This window comes from Henckelia pumila, chromosome 3 (assembly GCF_033568475.1).
Source record: "Henckelia pumila isolate YLH828 chromosome 3, ASM3356847v2, whole genome shotgun sequence".
NCBI lineage: Eukaryota > Viridiplantae > Streptophyta > Magnoliopsida > Lamiales > Gesneriaceae > Henckelia > Henckelia pumila.
Window position 1 is genome coordinate 195,937,192 of NC_133122.1, and position 17,946 is coordinate 195,955,137.

Consider the following 17,946-nt stretch of genomic DNA (forward strand, 5'->3'; position numbering starts at 1 on the left):
GGACGGCATGTTAGTTGCAGGCCCCAACAAAGATTGAGTTCAATAATTGAAGGCACAGTTGGCTAGGAAATTTGATATGAAGGACTTGGGACCAACAAACAAGATTCTAAGGATGCAAGTTCATCGAGACAAAAGTAATAGAAATATTTGGCTTACCCAGAAAAATTATTTGAAGAAAATCTTGCAGTGCTTCATCATGCAAGATAGTAAACCAATTTCAACCCCTCTTCCTATTAAATTCAAGTTATCTACTGAGAAGTGTCCTAGAATTGAAGCAGAGAGGATGGAGATGTCTCGAGTACCGTATGCATCAGCAGTGGAAAGTTTGATGTTCGCTATTATCTGTACAAGACTAGACATTGCACAAGATCATTGGAACACGGTTGGTATATGGCGAATCCTGGACAAGAGCATTGGAACACGGTTAAGAGGATCCTTAGATATATTAAAGGTACCTCGGATTTTGCATTATGTTTTGGAGGATCAGATTTTACACTCAAGGGCTATGTGGATTCAGACTATGCAGGTGATCCAGATAAAAGAAAATCTACTATTGGTTATGTGCTTAAATTTGCAGGAGGTGGAGTAAGCTGGGTTTCAAAACTGCAAACAGTTGTGGCATTATCTACAATAGAGGCAGAATACATGGCAGCTACTCAAGCTTACAAGGAGGCAATATGAATTAAAAGGTTATTGGAGGAACTTGGGCACAAAAAAAAAAATTCCTTTATTTTGTGTCAGTTAGAGTGCCTTGCACATTGCAAGGAATCCAACATTTCATTTCAGGACTAAACATATTGGAGTTCAATTTCATTTTGTGCGAGAAGTAGTAGAGAAAGAAAGTGTGGATATGCAAAAGATCCATACAAAGGATAACATAACTGATGTTCTTACCAAGCCAGTGAATACAGAAAAGTTCAAATGTTGTAGATCCTCAAGTGGCCTAACAGAAACGTAAGCAGCGGGAATGACATGATTGAAAGGATGTGTGTAGATGTGTTTGATTCTCAATCAAATCTCTAAGTGAAAGAAATGTTGGCAAAAGACACATGGGTGGACGACAAGTATGAAGGAAATCCATAATGAATTTCCTTTCTCATGTCTATACCGTGTTCGGACGAGAATCCCCTACTATAAATAGGTGTCTTCCCTTCAGTTGAAGATCATCCCAGAGCTCAAGAAATTCTTCTGTTCTCGAGTGTTTTTCTTCTCTCTAGTATATTTCTATAATATTTGTGAGATATGTTTTTTCCTGTATTAAGAGTGTCGACATCTCTTTGGAAATACACAGAGAGGTTGTAATTTTCCAAATATTATAGTGAAATCTTTTGATCTTGCCCGTGATTTTTATCCTAACAATTTTTTGGGGTTTTCCACATAAATCTTGGTGTCTATTTTATTCATCAATTTCAATATTTTCTATCTTGTGATGCTGCAACTGGGACCAACAGAATTAATAGCATATATAGATAGTGATTATGTAGGAGATGTGAATGACAGGGAAAGTACTTCAGGTTATGTGTTCTTATTCAATGAAGGATCTTATTCAATGAAGGAGTTGTGTCATGGTCCTCAAAAAAACAGCTCGTGGTTACTTTGTTTACTACTGAAGCAGAGTTTGTGGCGGCCACTTCCAGTGTCTGTTAAGTGTTATGGATGAGGAGAGTATTAGAGAAGTTTGACCATTCTCAAGGCAAGTGCATTGTTGTTTGGTGTGAAAATACTTCTTCCATTAAGCTATCCAATTTGTTAGGATTCTTAGTTAAATAATTCCGATTATTTATGACATTTGACTCTTTCCTTTATCATTTTTTCATGTTCTCAAATTATGTGGAACGTGATCTTTTTTCTAAGTCATTTTTATTTTGTAAGGCTTATAGAAGCCTGTAGCTCGCTCAAAGTTTAATAAGACAGTTCTAATATCTTCAAGTAAATTACTACGATCTTTAAAATTTACAACAATATTTCAATTTAAGCATCTCACAGAAGGCAGAGGAATATTAGAATAGTTCAACAGTGCAAATATTATGAGGCATAGATAGCAAGATTCTTTACATATTTAATGATTCTAACTTTCGAGTTTACCGAATGTTTATCCAATGTGAAGGTTTACCTTTAGTACAAGGTTTTTGATCTTGATCATTGTACTGAACTGCTTCATTCTTGGAAGAACCACACCATTGATTTGCTTGTCAGGGGCTTGCCCCTTAATCCAAGGGTGCTCTTAAAAATCAGTACAAAGTTAGAGATGATTTGAACGTCATTATAAAATAAATGAATGTTATTTAACAAAAGAGTTTAGTTCAAGTGTCAATGTTTATAATGAATATGAGATGCGATGATATTATAGTCATACCGAGTACTTGAGTAGAGGTAATTCTTTTTTTTGGATCCTTTGTCAGCATTTTTCGAACAAGATCTTTGGCATTGGCTGATATGTACGGCCATGGCTGGCTGTCAAAATGAACTTCTTCTTTCAAAATAGCATCGAATATGCCAATATCAGTTTCTACGGCAAACAAATCCAAGAATCATTTAGAAAGGAACTAAATGGAAGTGACTCACAAAATATTTATCCATAAATCAAGATTGATTTTACCAGCCCAAAATGGAAGAGTACCACTGAGGAGGATGTACAAAATAACACCAGCACTCCATACATCTATTTCCTTCCCATAGCTTCGACGCAACACTTCAGGGGCAACATAATATGCACTACCAACTATGTCGCGATAAATTTTTCCTGTAATTTATTTATGACATTACTAGTTATTAATGCAGGACACACTGGTTATAAGTTATCAATGGAGAAAAGTCAAGAAGTTACTGAAAATTGACATGCCTGCTAAATTTTTTTACTGAAATGAATTGATCGATTATTGAAGGCATGAAGTTTTATTAAAGACCATACACGAGAAATTCTTGTATAGATTTTTTCTTTTTTGGCATCCGTCCAACCTTTTGGTGTCAAAAGACAAATTAACAAACCAATTGGATGACTAATTTTTGACAATAATATTATAAACATTGACTAGGTCTAATATATGTTGTCATACAATTACTAAGGAACTAAAGGAAATTTTTTAAATCTTTGTCGGCTTAAAGTGAAACTAAATTAAGTGTACGCCCACAATTGAGATATCTCACCATGTAATCCTTCAAAAATCTGTAGGTTATTTTTTTTTCTTTCCATAATTTCAAGATAATTGACATTATTACTATCTTCCACAATTTTTTGGATTTTTTCTTTTCAACTGTAACGTTACTTTCTCCGGTCACATACTCACACCCATTGAAACCTGAAATTCTTGAAGTTCTTACCATATTGTTATGTAATGAATCCATAGGATTGTATGTTTGGGGAAATTTCATATAACCATAAATCCATAATCCGTCATGTTAAATCATTAAGAATATATAGTAACCCGAATCTAAAATTAGTTATTAAGTGGTAATTAATCAAGTAATCATGTTTAGAGTGAGTGAAACATAATTAAAGGAATTCCAGAGGAGTATAAGGAATTCAGAAATGAATTCAAAACGTTCGAAAATAGCTCGGAGGGTCCCGAGTCTCCGGAGAGATCGGAACTTTCGAACACAAATTGGAGCCACCGATCATGAGCAATTCGGAAGCACAGTTTGGGTTCGGAAGCAAGACAACCGGAACGTCCGATCGGAGATCGGAGCTTCCGATCTGCTTGGTCCAGCTGCCCAAGGATGATGTCATTGATGAAATCACACAGAAGAGATCGGAGATTCCAAAAGTGTGATCGGAGTTTTTGATGTGCTGGCAGGGGACACATGTCGAGAATCAATACACGTGGTGTACATGCAGAGATCGGAACCACCGATGCGGGATCGAAGCTTCCGAAGAGACGATCGGAACTTCCGATGTCGCGATCGGAGCTTCCGATATAGCACTATAAATATAAGGTTCGAGGCCTTCATTTCTTGCTCATTCTTAACTTTCTCCTCTCCCATGTTAGCTATTTTAAGGGTCTTTTGGGTACTTTTTTTATAGAGTAAGAAGTAATTAGTAATTTTATAGTGGCGAACAGTGTCCGGAGCAGTAGCGGATCTATTGCAAAGTGGTGCTCAAGTTGTGGGCTAATTGTCATTAGCGGCTAACGACAGACACAGATATAGCTTTGGTCTCCTAGAATTATTTAGGAGTATGCTACAGTTTAGTTAACGCTTTTAGAGCATGTTAGATTATGCTTGGAGTTTTCCTTGTACTAATTGCATGGTAGGCTTGGAACCTAGGTGGATGCTCTAGGGACTGCCTTAGTAAGGTATGTAAGTACTGATTGTGATTGCCAACGAACATGCATATTTATATGTTGCATTTATGTGCTATGTTTTGCATGTTATTGTATGGATTATTATGCGGCATTTTCATATCATATTGTGCCAGTATATCTTTTGAGATGAGCTAGTGTGGGGTTGCTCAGCCTTGTTTTGGACATATTGATGTCGAAAGCCACACAAATCGACGGATCTAGCGGGTAGTGACATCTCAGGACTCTATGGTCCACGTCCAATGAAGAGTAAGTGGTCACACACAGTTTGATTCCCCGATTAAACGAGCTCATGTCCTAGGTGCTAGTATAAGTGGTATGGATATAGTTTATCCCAGATATGGATAACAGTCATATCATTTCCATGCATCATATTTATATGTTTGTCCATATTTGCGTATTGAGTGTTAGAGCTCACGTCTAGTTTTTTTGTATTGTTTGGACACCCCATTCGATGGGGTAGGTGCAGGTGCATGTGCAGATAATGCATCCAGAGGTTTGGAGTAGTTACCGGCCAGTGCAAGACAACATGGTAGCTATTAGGTTTATTTGTTTTTATTGGGTTGTATTATTTAATTTGTTTGCCGGTTGTATTCCGCCGGTCAGCATTGATTTAAGTTTTCTGCGGCGTATTTCTGATAATTGTTAGTTGCATGCTTAAGTTTCTAATTAGTAGGTGATCCTAAGCGGGTTACTACAGAATAAACTGTAAACTTTAGCGGAAGCATACTTGAATCATAATAATTGTTGTTCATGTAGATATGATAGTTTGGTCTTCCAGATCAACACGATTTACCTCAAGGGTCAATCAAATTCTCTCAAACTCTCTAACTATTGATGAAAATAGAATAGAATGACTACGTCGTGTGATCTGGGGACTATAATATTTAATTATATTTAGGGATTCTATTTAAGTCCATCAATCAAATAAATTTTTTTACAGGTATCTATAAATTAAATGTCACGCCCTATTAGATAAATTAAAGCTCAAGTAAACCATAACCATATTTAGATCACTTTTATGAGCTAACTTTATTTGATAATCCACAATACATAATTATTTACATATAAGCCTAACAATGGATTTATGATCTAGCAATCTCCCATTGGGAAATATGTGAAGCTTTATAATTATATTTTCAAATGACCTCAACTTTGTTATCATTACCGAATATATCTCAAACCAATATGGTCCATTAATCATACTAACATAGGATCAAAGTGTCCTTTGTCAAATTTAGTAACTCGGCCTATCAATGGTCACATATGCCATATAATTGAATGACATAGATTATGATGTGGATGTTTAGTATGGAAAGTTCGTGTAACATGATCTTAAAATGTCTATTTCAAGCTGGTCCACCCTTAAACTTTAATGAGATCAACCATAACAAAATATATTGTGAATCAATCAAAAACCCGATAAACCAAAAATCAAATTGCCAAACATGTCTTTAAAGTATTTAAAATTAAAAACTCCCACTAAATCTGAATATCCTTAATTGAAAAAAACATTCATAAAAATAATGTGCACAAAACCTTTTGGGTGATAGTCCCTTAGCAAATGGATCCTCAATCATGGAATTTGTACTGATGAGGTTTATAAACAACTATTCACTCCGATCATACTTCAACAATTAGAAACTTGATTGGATGCCTGATAACACACTATAAAATATACTTTCATGCAAAAAAAAAAAAAAAAAGACTATAATAAAGGACTTTTTAGTAATCTTTCATGAAATGACACCTTCTGCCAGTAGATTTAAATAACCCAATGTAGTTTTCACAATATCTAGGCATCCATCAAATCAGAGTCAGTATACCAAAATATATCAAAACCGATCTAACCTCTAATATGCGAACATATAATTCTTTATTTTCTATAAATTGCATAATACTTAATTGACAATTTTCCAATAGTCTACTCTTGAATTATTTAAATATATATCTAACATTTCAGTCACGTATATAAAAACTTTACGTGTATACACCTTAACAATGCATTAGATTCCCTATTGCTAAGTCATAGAAAATCTTCTGCATTTTTTTCTTTAAAATCATTCTTATAGCACTGTTTGAGACTAAATTGTCTCTCTTACGAAAGGGGTATCACATGGTTTTCAATATAAAAATTATAAAAAATACATTTACTCTAACAAGCCATATGATATATACAATCATTGAACTAATTCATCTAAAAAACAAATGAGATAATCACATGATGAAACATAAAAATGCCATTTATTGATTGAAATTCAGTACCATGCCAATATAATACTAAAGAGTCCTTCAAAAAAACCAAAGAGAAAGACTCTTTACAATTAATGTCCTCTTACTATGTAAACCCTATTAATGACAAAACAAGTCTTATATCTGTCCACTTTATTTTTTTAGTACTCGTGGTTTAAATATCCATTTAGAAACAATGAATTTCACACCTGTGGCAATGCATGAGGCAAGATTCCAAATGTCACTGTCTTTCATAGATTTTCTTATTATTGGAATCAATTCACTTTAAGAGTTAGAACTTTTTGTGACTTGACGGAAATCCATAAAATAATTTTCTTGCATTATATTGTTGACCTTATTCTCTTGGAGAAATACAATCAAATGACCTAAGATTCTACTTCTTCTCTCTTTAGTGGAACTCCATAATGACGAGGTTATTGAAATGTAAGAGTTTGTTCTTTCAGAATATTTTTTGAATACGATATTTTCTTAAATTATCTTACCATATTATGTTTTGAAGAAAGTCAAAAATAGAATTGTGAGCAATGTCGATAACACCTGTGAGCATATCAAAATATTCTTCTCCACAAGATAAATTTCATCTTTATTTCCCCTCACCTCAACCATCCACCCCCCACCCCCCGCAAACTCAACATCCTCTAAAACCAAGTATTTTCCAACTTAAAATCAAATTAATTGTGGGACCAAAAAACTTTTATCCTTAGATCTTTTGGAATCGCTTTAATAAAATTTTTTAAGGATATATGATCCAATCATTAGTCTTTTTAAAAAATGAGATATAAAAAGTCATATCTAAAATAATAATCTATGAACATTATAAATTATTTTTTATCAATCCAAAAAAATCATATGGAAGACCCATAAATATATGTATTTATGAGTTCAAAGATATCCAAATTATTGTTTACTTCAAATATACTTTAATTGGTTTGTTTCTCCATTATACAATCAACACAAATATTAAGATATGTGAAATCTAAAGGATTGAGAATTTCGTCATACGCAAGTTTCTTTATTATCCATCAGAAGATATAACATAATATCTTATGTCGTGATGTGACTGAATTCTCACTTATTTTAATTTTATCTTTGAGTCTTGTAAACTTAATTGTAGAGACTCATTAAATGAAAGAATAGTATCAACTAAATAAAGGTTATTGTGAATTGGTAGAGAACGAAAGCCAACCAATTTTGAATCATGAAGTTTTCATTTCCAAATGGGCAAGAGACACCGTATTTTCAGAAAATAGAAGTAGAAATTTTTCCGCCTAAAAAATGATACAATGAATATTTCATCAAAATTCAAATAAAACTCATTCCTTAACAATAATATAAAATTTTCAACTATTTCATCTTTAAATATTTTGTCATTGTACAAAGATGAATATTTCATCATCATTTGAACTTTGACAGTAATAATCCCTGGATAGACTAATGTGAGCGCCAAAATCTATCCACCACATGTGTCTAGACACCGAAGATAAATTAACCTTTAACAAACCAAATTGATAAATTTGCATTTCATGAACCCTTTAGCTCCACATAAAAAACAACTATTACTTTCTGATTCACTCAGTTTTTTTCGTTCTTTTTTAGGTGCTATATCTGCAGTTTTCTTGTCCTTAATCATTTATATTTATACCTCATTGATAGTAAAGTTGCCAAGAACGTTCAAATTCACTATTTCATTCTTGATAGACCTTTTTTTTTCAATGTTCTTAAGGTGATTCTTAAATTTATTAGTATATTTTTTACATATTACCCTAATGATTATTGAATGATTATCTTAATGATCATCAACCATGCACTTTTTATTTATTCCACCTATCTTTCTCCCTCTTTTCAAAAGAGGTGCTCTTTTCCATAAAGATGTACATGAATAAATCTTTATTGCAGTGTCTTTGATCAATTATTCCTTAGTATCAAGATGTTAACTTTTCCATAACTTTAAGTAATGATCATCTTTGAAAATAAGAATAAAGTTGATGTTGGCAGTAAAACTATCAGGAAAATGAATAGAAAATTATCAATAAATTAAACATGCTCACAAAAATGTTCAAATAAGTAATAATAAATTCAAATAAAGGTAATCTCCATCTTAAGATACTAGACACTCCATTAATATTCTATCTTTGGACAAAATATTAACTTGTAAATGATATCTTGGTGTAATAGTCAATAACTGAATCATAAGAACACATCAAATAATAAATCTTGGTGGGGTCAAAACAAGGATCCCCAAAAACTCACTGGATAGCTTGGGAAAAAGTGTGTATGCCTGCTTCGGAAGGTGGCATGGTCTTGGGATCAAGAGGTTGAAGGACTCTATGATAGCGTTCTCTATTAAACTTTGGGTTTGGTTCCATACTATGGATTCAATCTGAAGCATATTCATGCATATGAGATAATGTAGAATGGCTAATCCTGCTGCAGTCCAACTAAAACAAAACGTCTCTACCACATAAAGGAGGATGTTTTAGGTAAGGTCTGTAGCTGGAGGCAGTGTAGGATGGATTATTGATGTCGGAAACTTAAGTTTCTGGTTTGACTATTGGCTTCTTGGAGGCCCTCTTGGGAATTTTACACCGATTCATGGGATACCTAGTACTAAAGTGAGCTAGTTTTTGGATGGGAGGAGTTGGAATCTTGAACGTCTTTTGATGGTAGTTCCGCATGATTTCATGGATGAGATCATTGCTACGCAAATCCATCCAAGATCACCAAGGACCGTGCGGTATGAAAGCATTATGCGTAGTAACCCGTATCCAAAATAAGGTAATTAAGTGTTGATTTCAAACAATAATCAAGTTAAATGTGATCAAGGGACTTTCTAATGGGATTAAAGAATTGATAATCGAACTCACGATGTCCGAAAAGGACCCAGGGAGTCACAGATCGGACGGTATGAATGAAGACCGGATGTTTCGAATGGATCGGATGCTCCAAAGTAGTGATCAGACGCTCCGATCTGGATAGGGCTTATGTCATCACCGAGGTTAGCAAGATAACGTCATTGCTTACATCATGGATGGGACATTGGACGTTCCGATCCTTCTGTACTTGGGACAGGTGTTTGGTTTGCATGTAAATGGATCAACACATGGCGATACACGTAAGGATCGAACAATCCGAACCAGGAACGGACGTTCCGATCTGTGACTATAAATATGAGCGAGATGGCTCATTTCCAAGTGCTCAGAATTTCTCTCCTCTCCCATGTTAGCTCATTTTAAAGGCTTTTGGGTACTCTTTTTAAAGAGCAAGGAGTAGGTAGTAATTTTATACTAACAGTCAGTGTCTGACATAGCAACGGAGCTATGCTCGGGCTATGGAGCAATAGCAGGATTAGTACTCTGATTAGGAGTAATCGTCATCAGCGGGCTGACAACGGATGCAGATATAGCTTCGGTCTCTAAAAATTATTCAAGAGTATGCTATAGCTATATTAAGGCTTTTAGAGCTTGTTTAGTGATGCATCGATATTTCGCTTTGTAGTGCTGAATGGTAGTCTTGGAACCTAGAGTGGGACTTCTAGGAAACTACCATATTAAGGTACGTAAGTACTGGCTGAGATAGCCGACATGATATATGAACTTGTATGTTGCATTTTCATGTGCTTTGTTTACCCTATTTTACTATTTTAGCACATGCATGATTTATATTAGACTGCATCTTGTGAGAGGTGGGTCACGATGGTTTTCATGTGAGACTCGTATCTCGTTACGGAGATGGGTCAGGTGGGGAGGCTTAGGCCCCATGGATTTGTCTATCACCAAGAGATGCCGCAATGGCGGAGATTGACGCTACGATGATAGGGGAGTATATGAATGCCCCGTGGAGTTGCTCTCCACCACGGTGCTGTATATTCATTGGTGTCCCCGAGCAGACTGATTTTACCTGGTTTTAAATTCATCTACATCATATTTGTGTACATATCATTGATTTTTTATTGAGCATCACATCCAGTATTTTTGTGTTGTCTGGACACCCCATTCGACGAGGCAGGTACCGGTGCAGGTTGTGAAGCCCGGGGCTGAAGAGGGCGGGGAGTGATTTCTGGTGCCAAGAGGTTTCACGGACAATGAGAGGCTCCTGGTAGGCTTCTAGGCGAAGGGAAACATGGATGAACCGAGCTCGTGCCGAAATGAGAGGGATTCTGAGACTGTGTAGGTATGTGACTGCATAGTTGAGGAAGGCTTAAAAGATCTGATAGGTACTACTCATATCAAGAAGGTGCATTTTATTTTTGGGATCTCATCATATAAGAACTCCAAAGTTAAGCGTGCTTGACTTAGGGCAATTATAGGATGAGTGACCCACTAGAAAGTTTCTCAGGGTATGTGTGAGTGAGAACATAAGCACGCTGAAAAGACTCGTCTGATACAGTAAGGATAATCGTCGAATTTGGGGCATTACAGTTTGTATCAGAGTCGACCTCTCTTAGTACGGTATGGTTCGGGGGGACGAACCAGGTGAAAGTTGGTGGGCATGTGACACTTGGGGCTGAAGAGGGCGGGGAGTGATCGTTGGTGCCAAGAGGTTGCACAGATAATGAGCGGCTCCTAGCAGACTTCTAGGAAAAGGGAGACATGAATGAACTGAGCCCATGCCTGAATGAGAGAGATTATGAGACTGTGTAGGTATGAGGCTGCATAGTTGAGGAAGGATTAAAATATTTGATACGTATTACTCATATCAAGAAGGTGCATCTATTTTTCGGGAGCTCATCACATAAAAACTCCAAAGTTAAGCGTGCTTGACTTGGGGAAATTATAGGATGGGTGACCCCCTGAGAAGTTTTTCAGGGTGAATGTGAGTGAGGACATAATCACTCTGGAAAGACCCATCTTGATACAGTGAGGATAGTCGTCGAATATGGAGCGTTACACAGGCAGTGCGTCCAGAGACTCGGAGTAGTCAGTGACCTGAGAGGGACAACAGGACTAGCTGTTAGGTTTTAATTTAAGTCTTAATTCAATTGGGTTGTATTAATTAAATTGTTTTATCCGGTTGTAGTCCGCCGACCATCATTTATTTAAACTTTTCGCAGTGTACTTCTGATTATCAATGATTGCATGCATAAATAAGCTTTAATTCTCTGATTAGTAGTGGATCCGGGTTGGGACGCTACATTATGTTAATGGAGTTTTTTTAACCAAATCTACTTGAGAGTTAGTGTGACTCAAGAAGACAGTATTTGGGTGGCTTCAAGGTTGCTGGTTGAAGCTCTTAAGACCATCAATCTCGATCTTTTGTTGGCGTTGGTTCTATAAACGATTGGCCATGGATGATATACTTCAGCAAATATGAATTTGGCTTGCCTCTAAATGCAGTGTTGCAGAAGTCAAGAATCTTTATGTTATCTTTTCGTCTCTAGTTATATGGTGACCTATGTTTGGAATTTTTATTCTAATCTTTTTGGAGTTTTAAACCATCTGGGGTTCAATAATTGGAAGGCTAATATAGATTGGAGTCAGACTGGTCAAATCAAGGAAATCGTCCCTTACCTGATTCTTTGGTTCTTATGGAAGGGATGGAACAATCAAAAACACCATGGAGTTGACATGAGATTTGCGTGGACTATTAGAGGTTTAAAAGGGTATATCATATCCATCTTTAATACGGGGATTTTATGGGCTGAACATTGGAGGGATACAGTCATGTGGCTTCTTGGCTGGGGATTCATCCGTATATCTCACCCTCCAGTTCCATCAAACTGGTGCGTTGGAAACCTATCCCTACAGGAACGTTCAAACTTAACACTGATGCCTGCTCGAAAGGTGGTGGCGAATATGCCATAGGGGGTATCATATGGAATGAGTTTGGGCAGCCTCTTCTTGTTTTCTATGAGGCCATTGGTATAGGGTCAAACACTCGTGCAGAATTAATAGCCATTCTCAAGGGCCTTAAGATCTGCAAGCTCTATGTTTACTTCCCAGTTTGGCTGCAAGGGTACTCGATGGCTGCACTAGCCATTATTGATGTTGTTAATATATGTCGGGAGCTCAAATATTATCTAACACGGATCCAAGAATTTCTATTCAAACATACATTTTCAGGGAAACTAATGTGGCAGCGGATGAACTACACCAACATGGGAATTCTCCTAGGGACTGCCACACTCCAGCCAGATCAAATTCAGGGTCTACTTAGAGACATTTGTAGACTTGATAGGATTGGTCTTCCTTATGTTCGATGTTCTTTGAAAGTAGTTTCCTGATTTATTTTGTGTATCTGTCCTCGAAAGGTTTTGACCTAGTCCTCCTCTCTTGTACTTTCTTTTTACTTTCAACTAATGGATAGAGGTTTGCCAAATCCCCACCACAACATGCAACTTTATTAAAAAAATAATAATAAATCTTCTTTTGGACCGATTTATTATTCGTATGTAAAACTGAATAATAATTATGTAATTATTATCACAAGTGCACATGTAATTCTGTTAAATAATAACCTTCCTTTGGGTCGATTAATTATTCACATAAGTTACATGTACAAAACCTTTATATTCCAAAACAAATTAATTTCTACAAGAGAGATCACTTTTGTGACATGTTGCTTCAATAAATTTATCCCAAAATATATATACCTTAATTTTTTTTAATTCAAATTTAATATCAAAGAAATTGACATTTTATTAAAAAATAAATTTTAAGTATTTTGGTCCAATTAAACTATTTAACCATTGACCGTATGATCAGTGTTGACCCGCGAGCAAATCAAACAATTAACTGGTCATGGGTGATATTTTGTTGGGCCCGTAAATTCAAATAATGCAAACCTAATAAAATGATAATGAATATTGATAGTAAATAATATGTTAAATAATAATATTCCTTTTGGCTTATTATTATTCACATAAAAATCGAATAATTATTCATCCTCCCTAAACATATATATAACCATAATAAATATTAATATTCTTTTGGACCGATTAATACTAACAAAAATTACATATATGAAAATTTTTATATTTCAAAATATAATTATTCCCATTAGCTCATTTTGAAATATATAATATTATAAAAATAACTTTATCATTATTTGAATAATTGAAAATTTAAATCTTTAAACTGAAATATCCTTAAAAACCAAAAACAAAATGAGCTTATAACCAAATCAAACTTGATCCAAAAATATGCGATGGGCTAAAATCTTTTTCCTAAAATCTGAAATTTTTGTTCTCCTTAATTTTTTTTTCAAATTAATTTTTTTTTTCAAATTTTTGAAAAATAGGCCAAAAAACCCTAACCCATCACCTTCTTCATCCATGCCACCTTCGTTGCCCTTCCACCGACCAATTTCGACCGGCCAATGACAATATGCAAGGCAGCGACCACCACTACTCCATCACTTGCTCCAAACTCAAATTTTCCAGTTTTTTAAATAATAAATCCGAAAAAATAAATTTTGGACTGGAAATTTGATATCGATTCAACACCATGAGTAGTGACCAAGGGATGTTCATATTTCGGATAAAACCAAAAAAACCAAAAATTCAAACCGAAAAAATCAAAGACTGCACCGAACCAAAAACCGTATTTTGTAATTCGGATATAAATATTAAAACCAAAGTTTATTTGGTTCGGTTTTGGATTATATATGTCAAAACCGAACCGATCAAAAAAACCAAAATTAAATTAAATTAATAATTTTATTTATATTATATATGTTATGAAATGATATTTAGTGAATGAATAATCATTTTGAATAATTTTTAGTTGATTGTTGTTTATTTAATTCATTATTGTTGTTTATGTAATTTATAGTTGATTAGTTGATTGTTGTTTATGTAAGCCATTTAAACTTTATTGTTAAAATCGAATGACCAAAAAAACCAAAATTGAATTAAATTAATAATTTTATTTATATTTTTTATTTATATTATATATGTAATGAGATGATATTTAGTGAATGAATAATCAATTTGAATAATTTTTAGTTGATTGTTGTTTATTTAATTCATTGTTGTTGTTTATTTAATTTATAGCTGATTAGTTGATTTTTTTAATGTAATTTTTAGTTGATTGTTGTTTATGTAAGTCATTTAAACTTTATTTTTAAAGTTTTTACTAAGAAATCATGTAAAAACATATTATATTTTACATTATATTTATATTATTAATTTTAATAATTGTATCAAAATCGAAATACCCGTATCAAAATTTATTTTGTTTTTTTGAAAATATTATAAGACTGCTGTAGGAATTAGGATATTTGTCCTTGTATTGTTTGTTATTTTTTGTTTCTTCACTATATGACTATGAATTTAAGTTTTGTGTTGGGTATTTAAATTACATATTGGATGAAATTTATGTTTAATTTTTTTTATGAAAAAATAAGTTTTTTGGTCCATTAACTTATTTATGTTTAGGTTTTGGTCCATTAACTTTTCCAATGTGGGTTTTGGTACACTAATTTTGCATTTTCAGTGTTTTTTGGTCCAACTGCATATATGTCAACTTTTGATTGGTCCAAAATGATGACGTGGACCAATCAAAAGCTGACACGTATACAGTTGGACAAAAAAACACTAAAAATGCAATGTTAGTATACCAAAACCCACATCGGAAAGTTAATGGTCCAAAACCTAGGGTAAAGTTACTGGACCAAAAAACTTATTTTTCTTTTTATTGTGTTATGTATTATTAATTATCAAACCGACCAAACCGAACCGTATAACCCGATTCATTATAGTACAAAAACCGAACCGAAGTAGAAAGGTTTGACTTCGCATTACATTTTTCATAAACCGAAAACCGAAAAACCAAACTAAAATTAGACAAATTAAAACCGAACCGACCGATGAACACCCCTTCCATGACTTTCTGTTTTTGATTAGATCAAATCGAATATAATTGTATCTGAATGATTTAAACATGAGTGACTCTGATACTACTTATTGGGGAAAAATCCATATAAACATAAATCCAGAATCTATCTATGTTAAATCATTAAGAATAGACAATAACTGTAGCGGAAGCATACATGAATCATAATATAATTGCTATTCATGTAGATATGATGGTTTGGTCTTTCATATCAACACGATTTGCGAGTCTTTTACATATTCTCTCACGATCTCTAACTATCGATGAGAATAGAATAGAATGATTGCGTCGTGTGATCTGATGACCATAACCTTTTATTTATATTTAAGGATATTATGTACGTCCATCAATCAAAAAGAAAACCCTAGTAGTATATACACTTGATTAAAGGTCATACATGCTATATATATATTGGCTCAATGGGGACATATATAATTGTCTCAAGTAAGAAAGAGAAATCTGTTTAGCACTAGAAGCAAGAAAAATACACACCACCTTCAATAAAAACAGAGAGCCCGAAATCTGTTGCTTTCAACCTTGCATTCGCATTTTTACTTGAGAGCAAGAAATTCTCAGGTTTGAGATCCCTGTGCATCACACCCATTAAATGGCAATGGTGCACAACATTCACAATCTGCCTACAAAGATCAGCGGCCAAGCTCTCAGAATAATGCCCCTGGTCAATAATCTTATCGAAAAGCTCCCCTCCACTACAAAGCTCCATTACTAAATGCACAGACACTCCATCCTCATAAACACCCTTGAACCCCACTATATTAGGCTGCCCGCTTAAGTGCTGCATTATATGAACCTCCCTCTTCATATCTTCCTTATCATTCTTACTCACAAGTTTCCTCTTCAATATTGACTTGCAAGCATATGGATGTCCAGTGCCAATCTCATAGCATGAATAAGTGACGCCAAATTGACCCCTGCCCAATTCTTTACCGATGTTGTATTTTGACTTGACATCCTCAAAGGGCTTTCCTAAAATGTTATTGTACCTCTGGAGCCCCTGCAGGGGCAGGGGCAGGGGCAGGGGCTGGGACTGGGGCTGGGGCTGGGGCTGGGGCTGGGGTCTATGGCCATTGGTTTTGGAGTTCTTGGAGAAAAGACCACCCATTTATTTTTCTTGATAATCAAGATTTATCAGCGGATGTTCTTCTTTTTTTCTTTCTATTTATTCAGTGGGTTTTGCAGTCTGAAAATCCAGACACGAGTGGTGTGACCACCTTTTATTGTTGATTCCTCTGGGATCTATTCTAATTATTTTATTTATCTTTAGTATAGATTCTTCAAAAAAAAAAAACTTTATATATATACCTTATTTTATTTATACCCACTGAATCTTTTTTCTATAATAACTTTTTTTGAGAAAGATATAAATCTATATATCTATCTATATCTATATCTATATACGGTTAAAAGTGACACTTTATATTATGAATTTACAATTTTGCCCTCATTATTTCATTTAATAATTAATATTTTTGTCATTTCCAAGGTTTTTGAAAGTGTTTCATGTCATTTTATAGATTAGTACTCAACAATAATTAGTTTGTGTTCATTTATTTATTCAAGGTAGATTAATTGTTATATTTAATTCATGTCGTCCTAAAATACTTTTGATTATGAATTTAAAGTTTTATCCTCATTATTTCATTTAATAATTAATTTTTTTTGTCATTTCCAAGGTTTTTCATGTCATTTTATAGATTAGTTAAGAATAATTAATTTGTGTTCATTTATTTATTTAAAGTAGATTAATTGTTAAATTTAATTCATGTCCTAAACTAAAAAATTTATTATATGCAATTTTCGGCCATTGAGATTGACAAAAAATTGGGTGAAATCTACAATTTTCGGTGATTTTCATGATTCCGGTCACCGAGATTGAAATTTGTATTATATAATATTATGAATTTATAATTTTGTTCTCATTATTTTATTTATTAATTAATATTTTTGTCATTTTCAAGGTTTTTGAAAGTTTTTCATGTCATTTTTTATAGATTAGTCAACAATAATTAATTTGTGTCCATTTATTTATTCAAGGCAGATTAATTCTTAAATTTAATTCATGTCCTGAACTTCTTTGATTATGAATTTAAAGTTTTGTCCTCATTATTTCATTTAATAATTAATGTTTTTGTCATTCCAAGGTTTTTGAATATTTTTCATGTCATTTTATAGACTAGTAAAAAATAATTAATTTGTGTTCATTTATTTATTCAAGGTAGATTAATTGTTAAATTTAATTCATGTCCTAAACTAAAAAATTTATTATATGCAATTTTCGGCCATCGAGATTGACCGAAAATTGGGTGAAATCTGCAATTTTCGGCCATCTTCATGATTTCGACTACTGGGATTGAAATTTGTATCATATGATACATCGTTGGATTTGCATTTTCGAGACGATCCTATCGTGAAAATTTCAAGACAAACAGAGTTGTTTTGGGCAACGGTGCACACGGAACCCCCCGCTCCTTAGGGTGTATGGGATCAAGACTACATACATACATACATACATACATACATACATACATACATATATATATATA

The 17,946-nt window shown here is 33.9% G+C and overlaps 1 protein-coding gene across 1 annotated transcript in view; it reads right to left on the reverse strand.

Moving 5' to 3' along the window:
* LOC140892948 (calcium-dependent protein kinase-like) overlaps positions 1-16,549 on the reverse strand; it is a 30,871-nt gene extending 14,322 nt beyond the window's left edge. The window contains exons 1-4 of the mRNA XM_073302011.1: positions 15,875-16,549; positions 2,600-2,743; positions 2,357-2,509; positions 2,114-2,223 (exon numbers count right to left, since the gene is read on the reverse strand). Coding sequence (XP_073158112.1) covers positions 2,114-2,223; positions 2,357-2,509; positions 2,600-2,743; positions 15,875-16,505 — 1,038 coding nt within the window. The 5' untranslated portion in view covers positions 16,506-16,549. The remainder of the gene's footprint in view (positions 1-2,113; positions 2,224-2,356; positions 2,510-2,599; positions 2,744-15,874) is intronic.
* Positions 16,550-17,946: the final 1,397 nt, after the last annotated feature.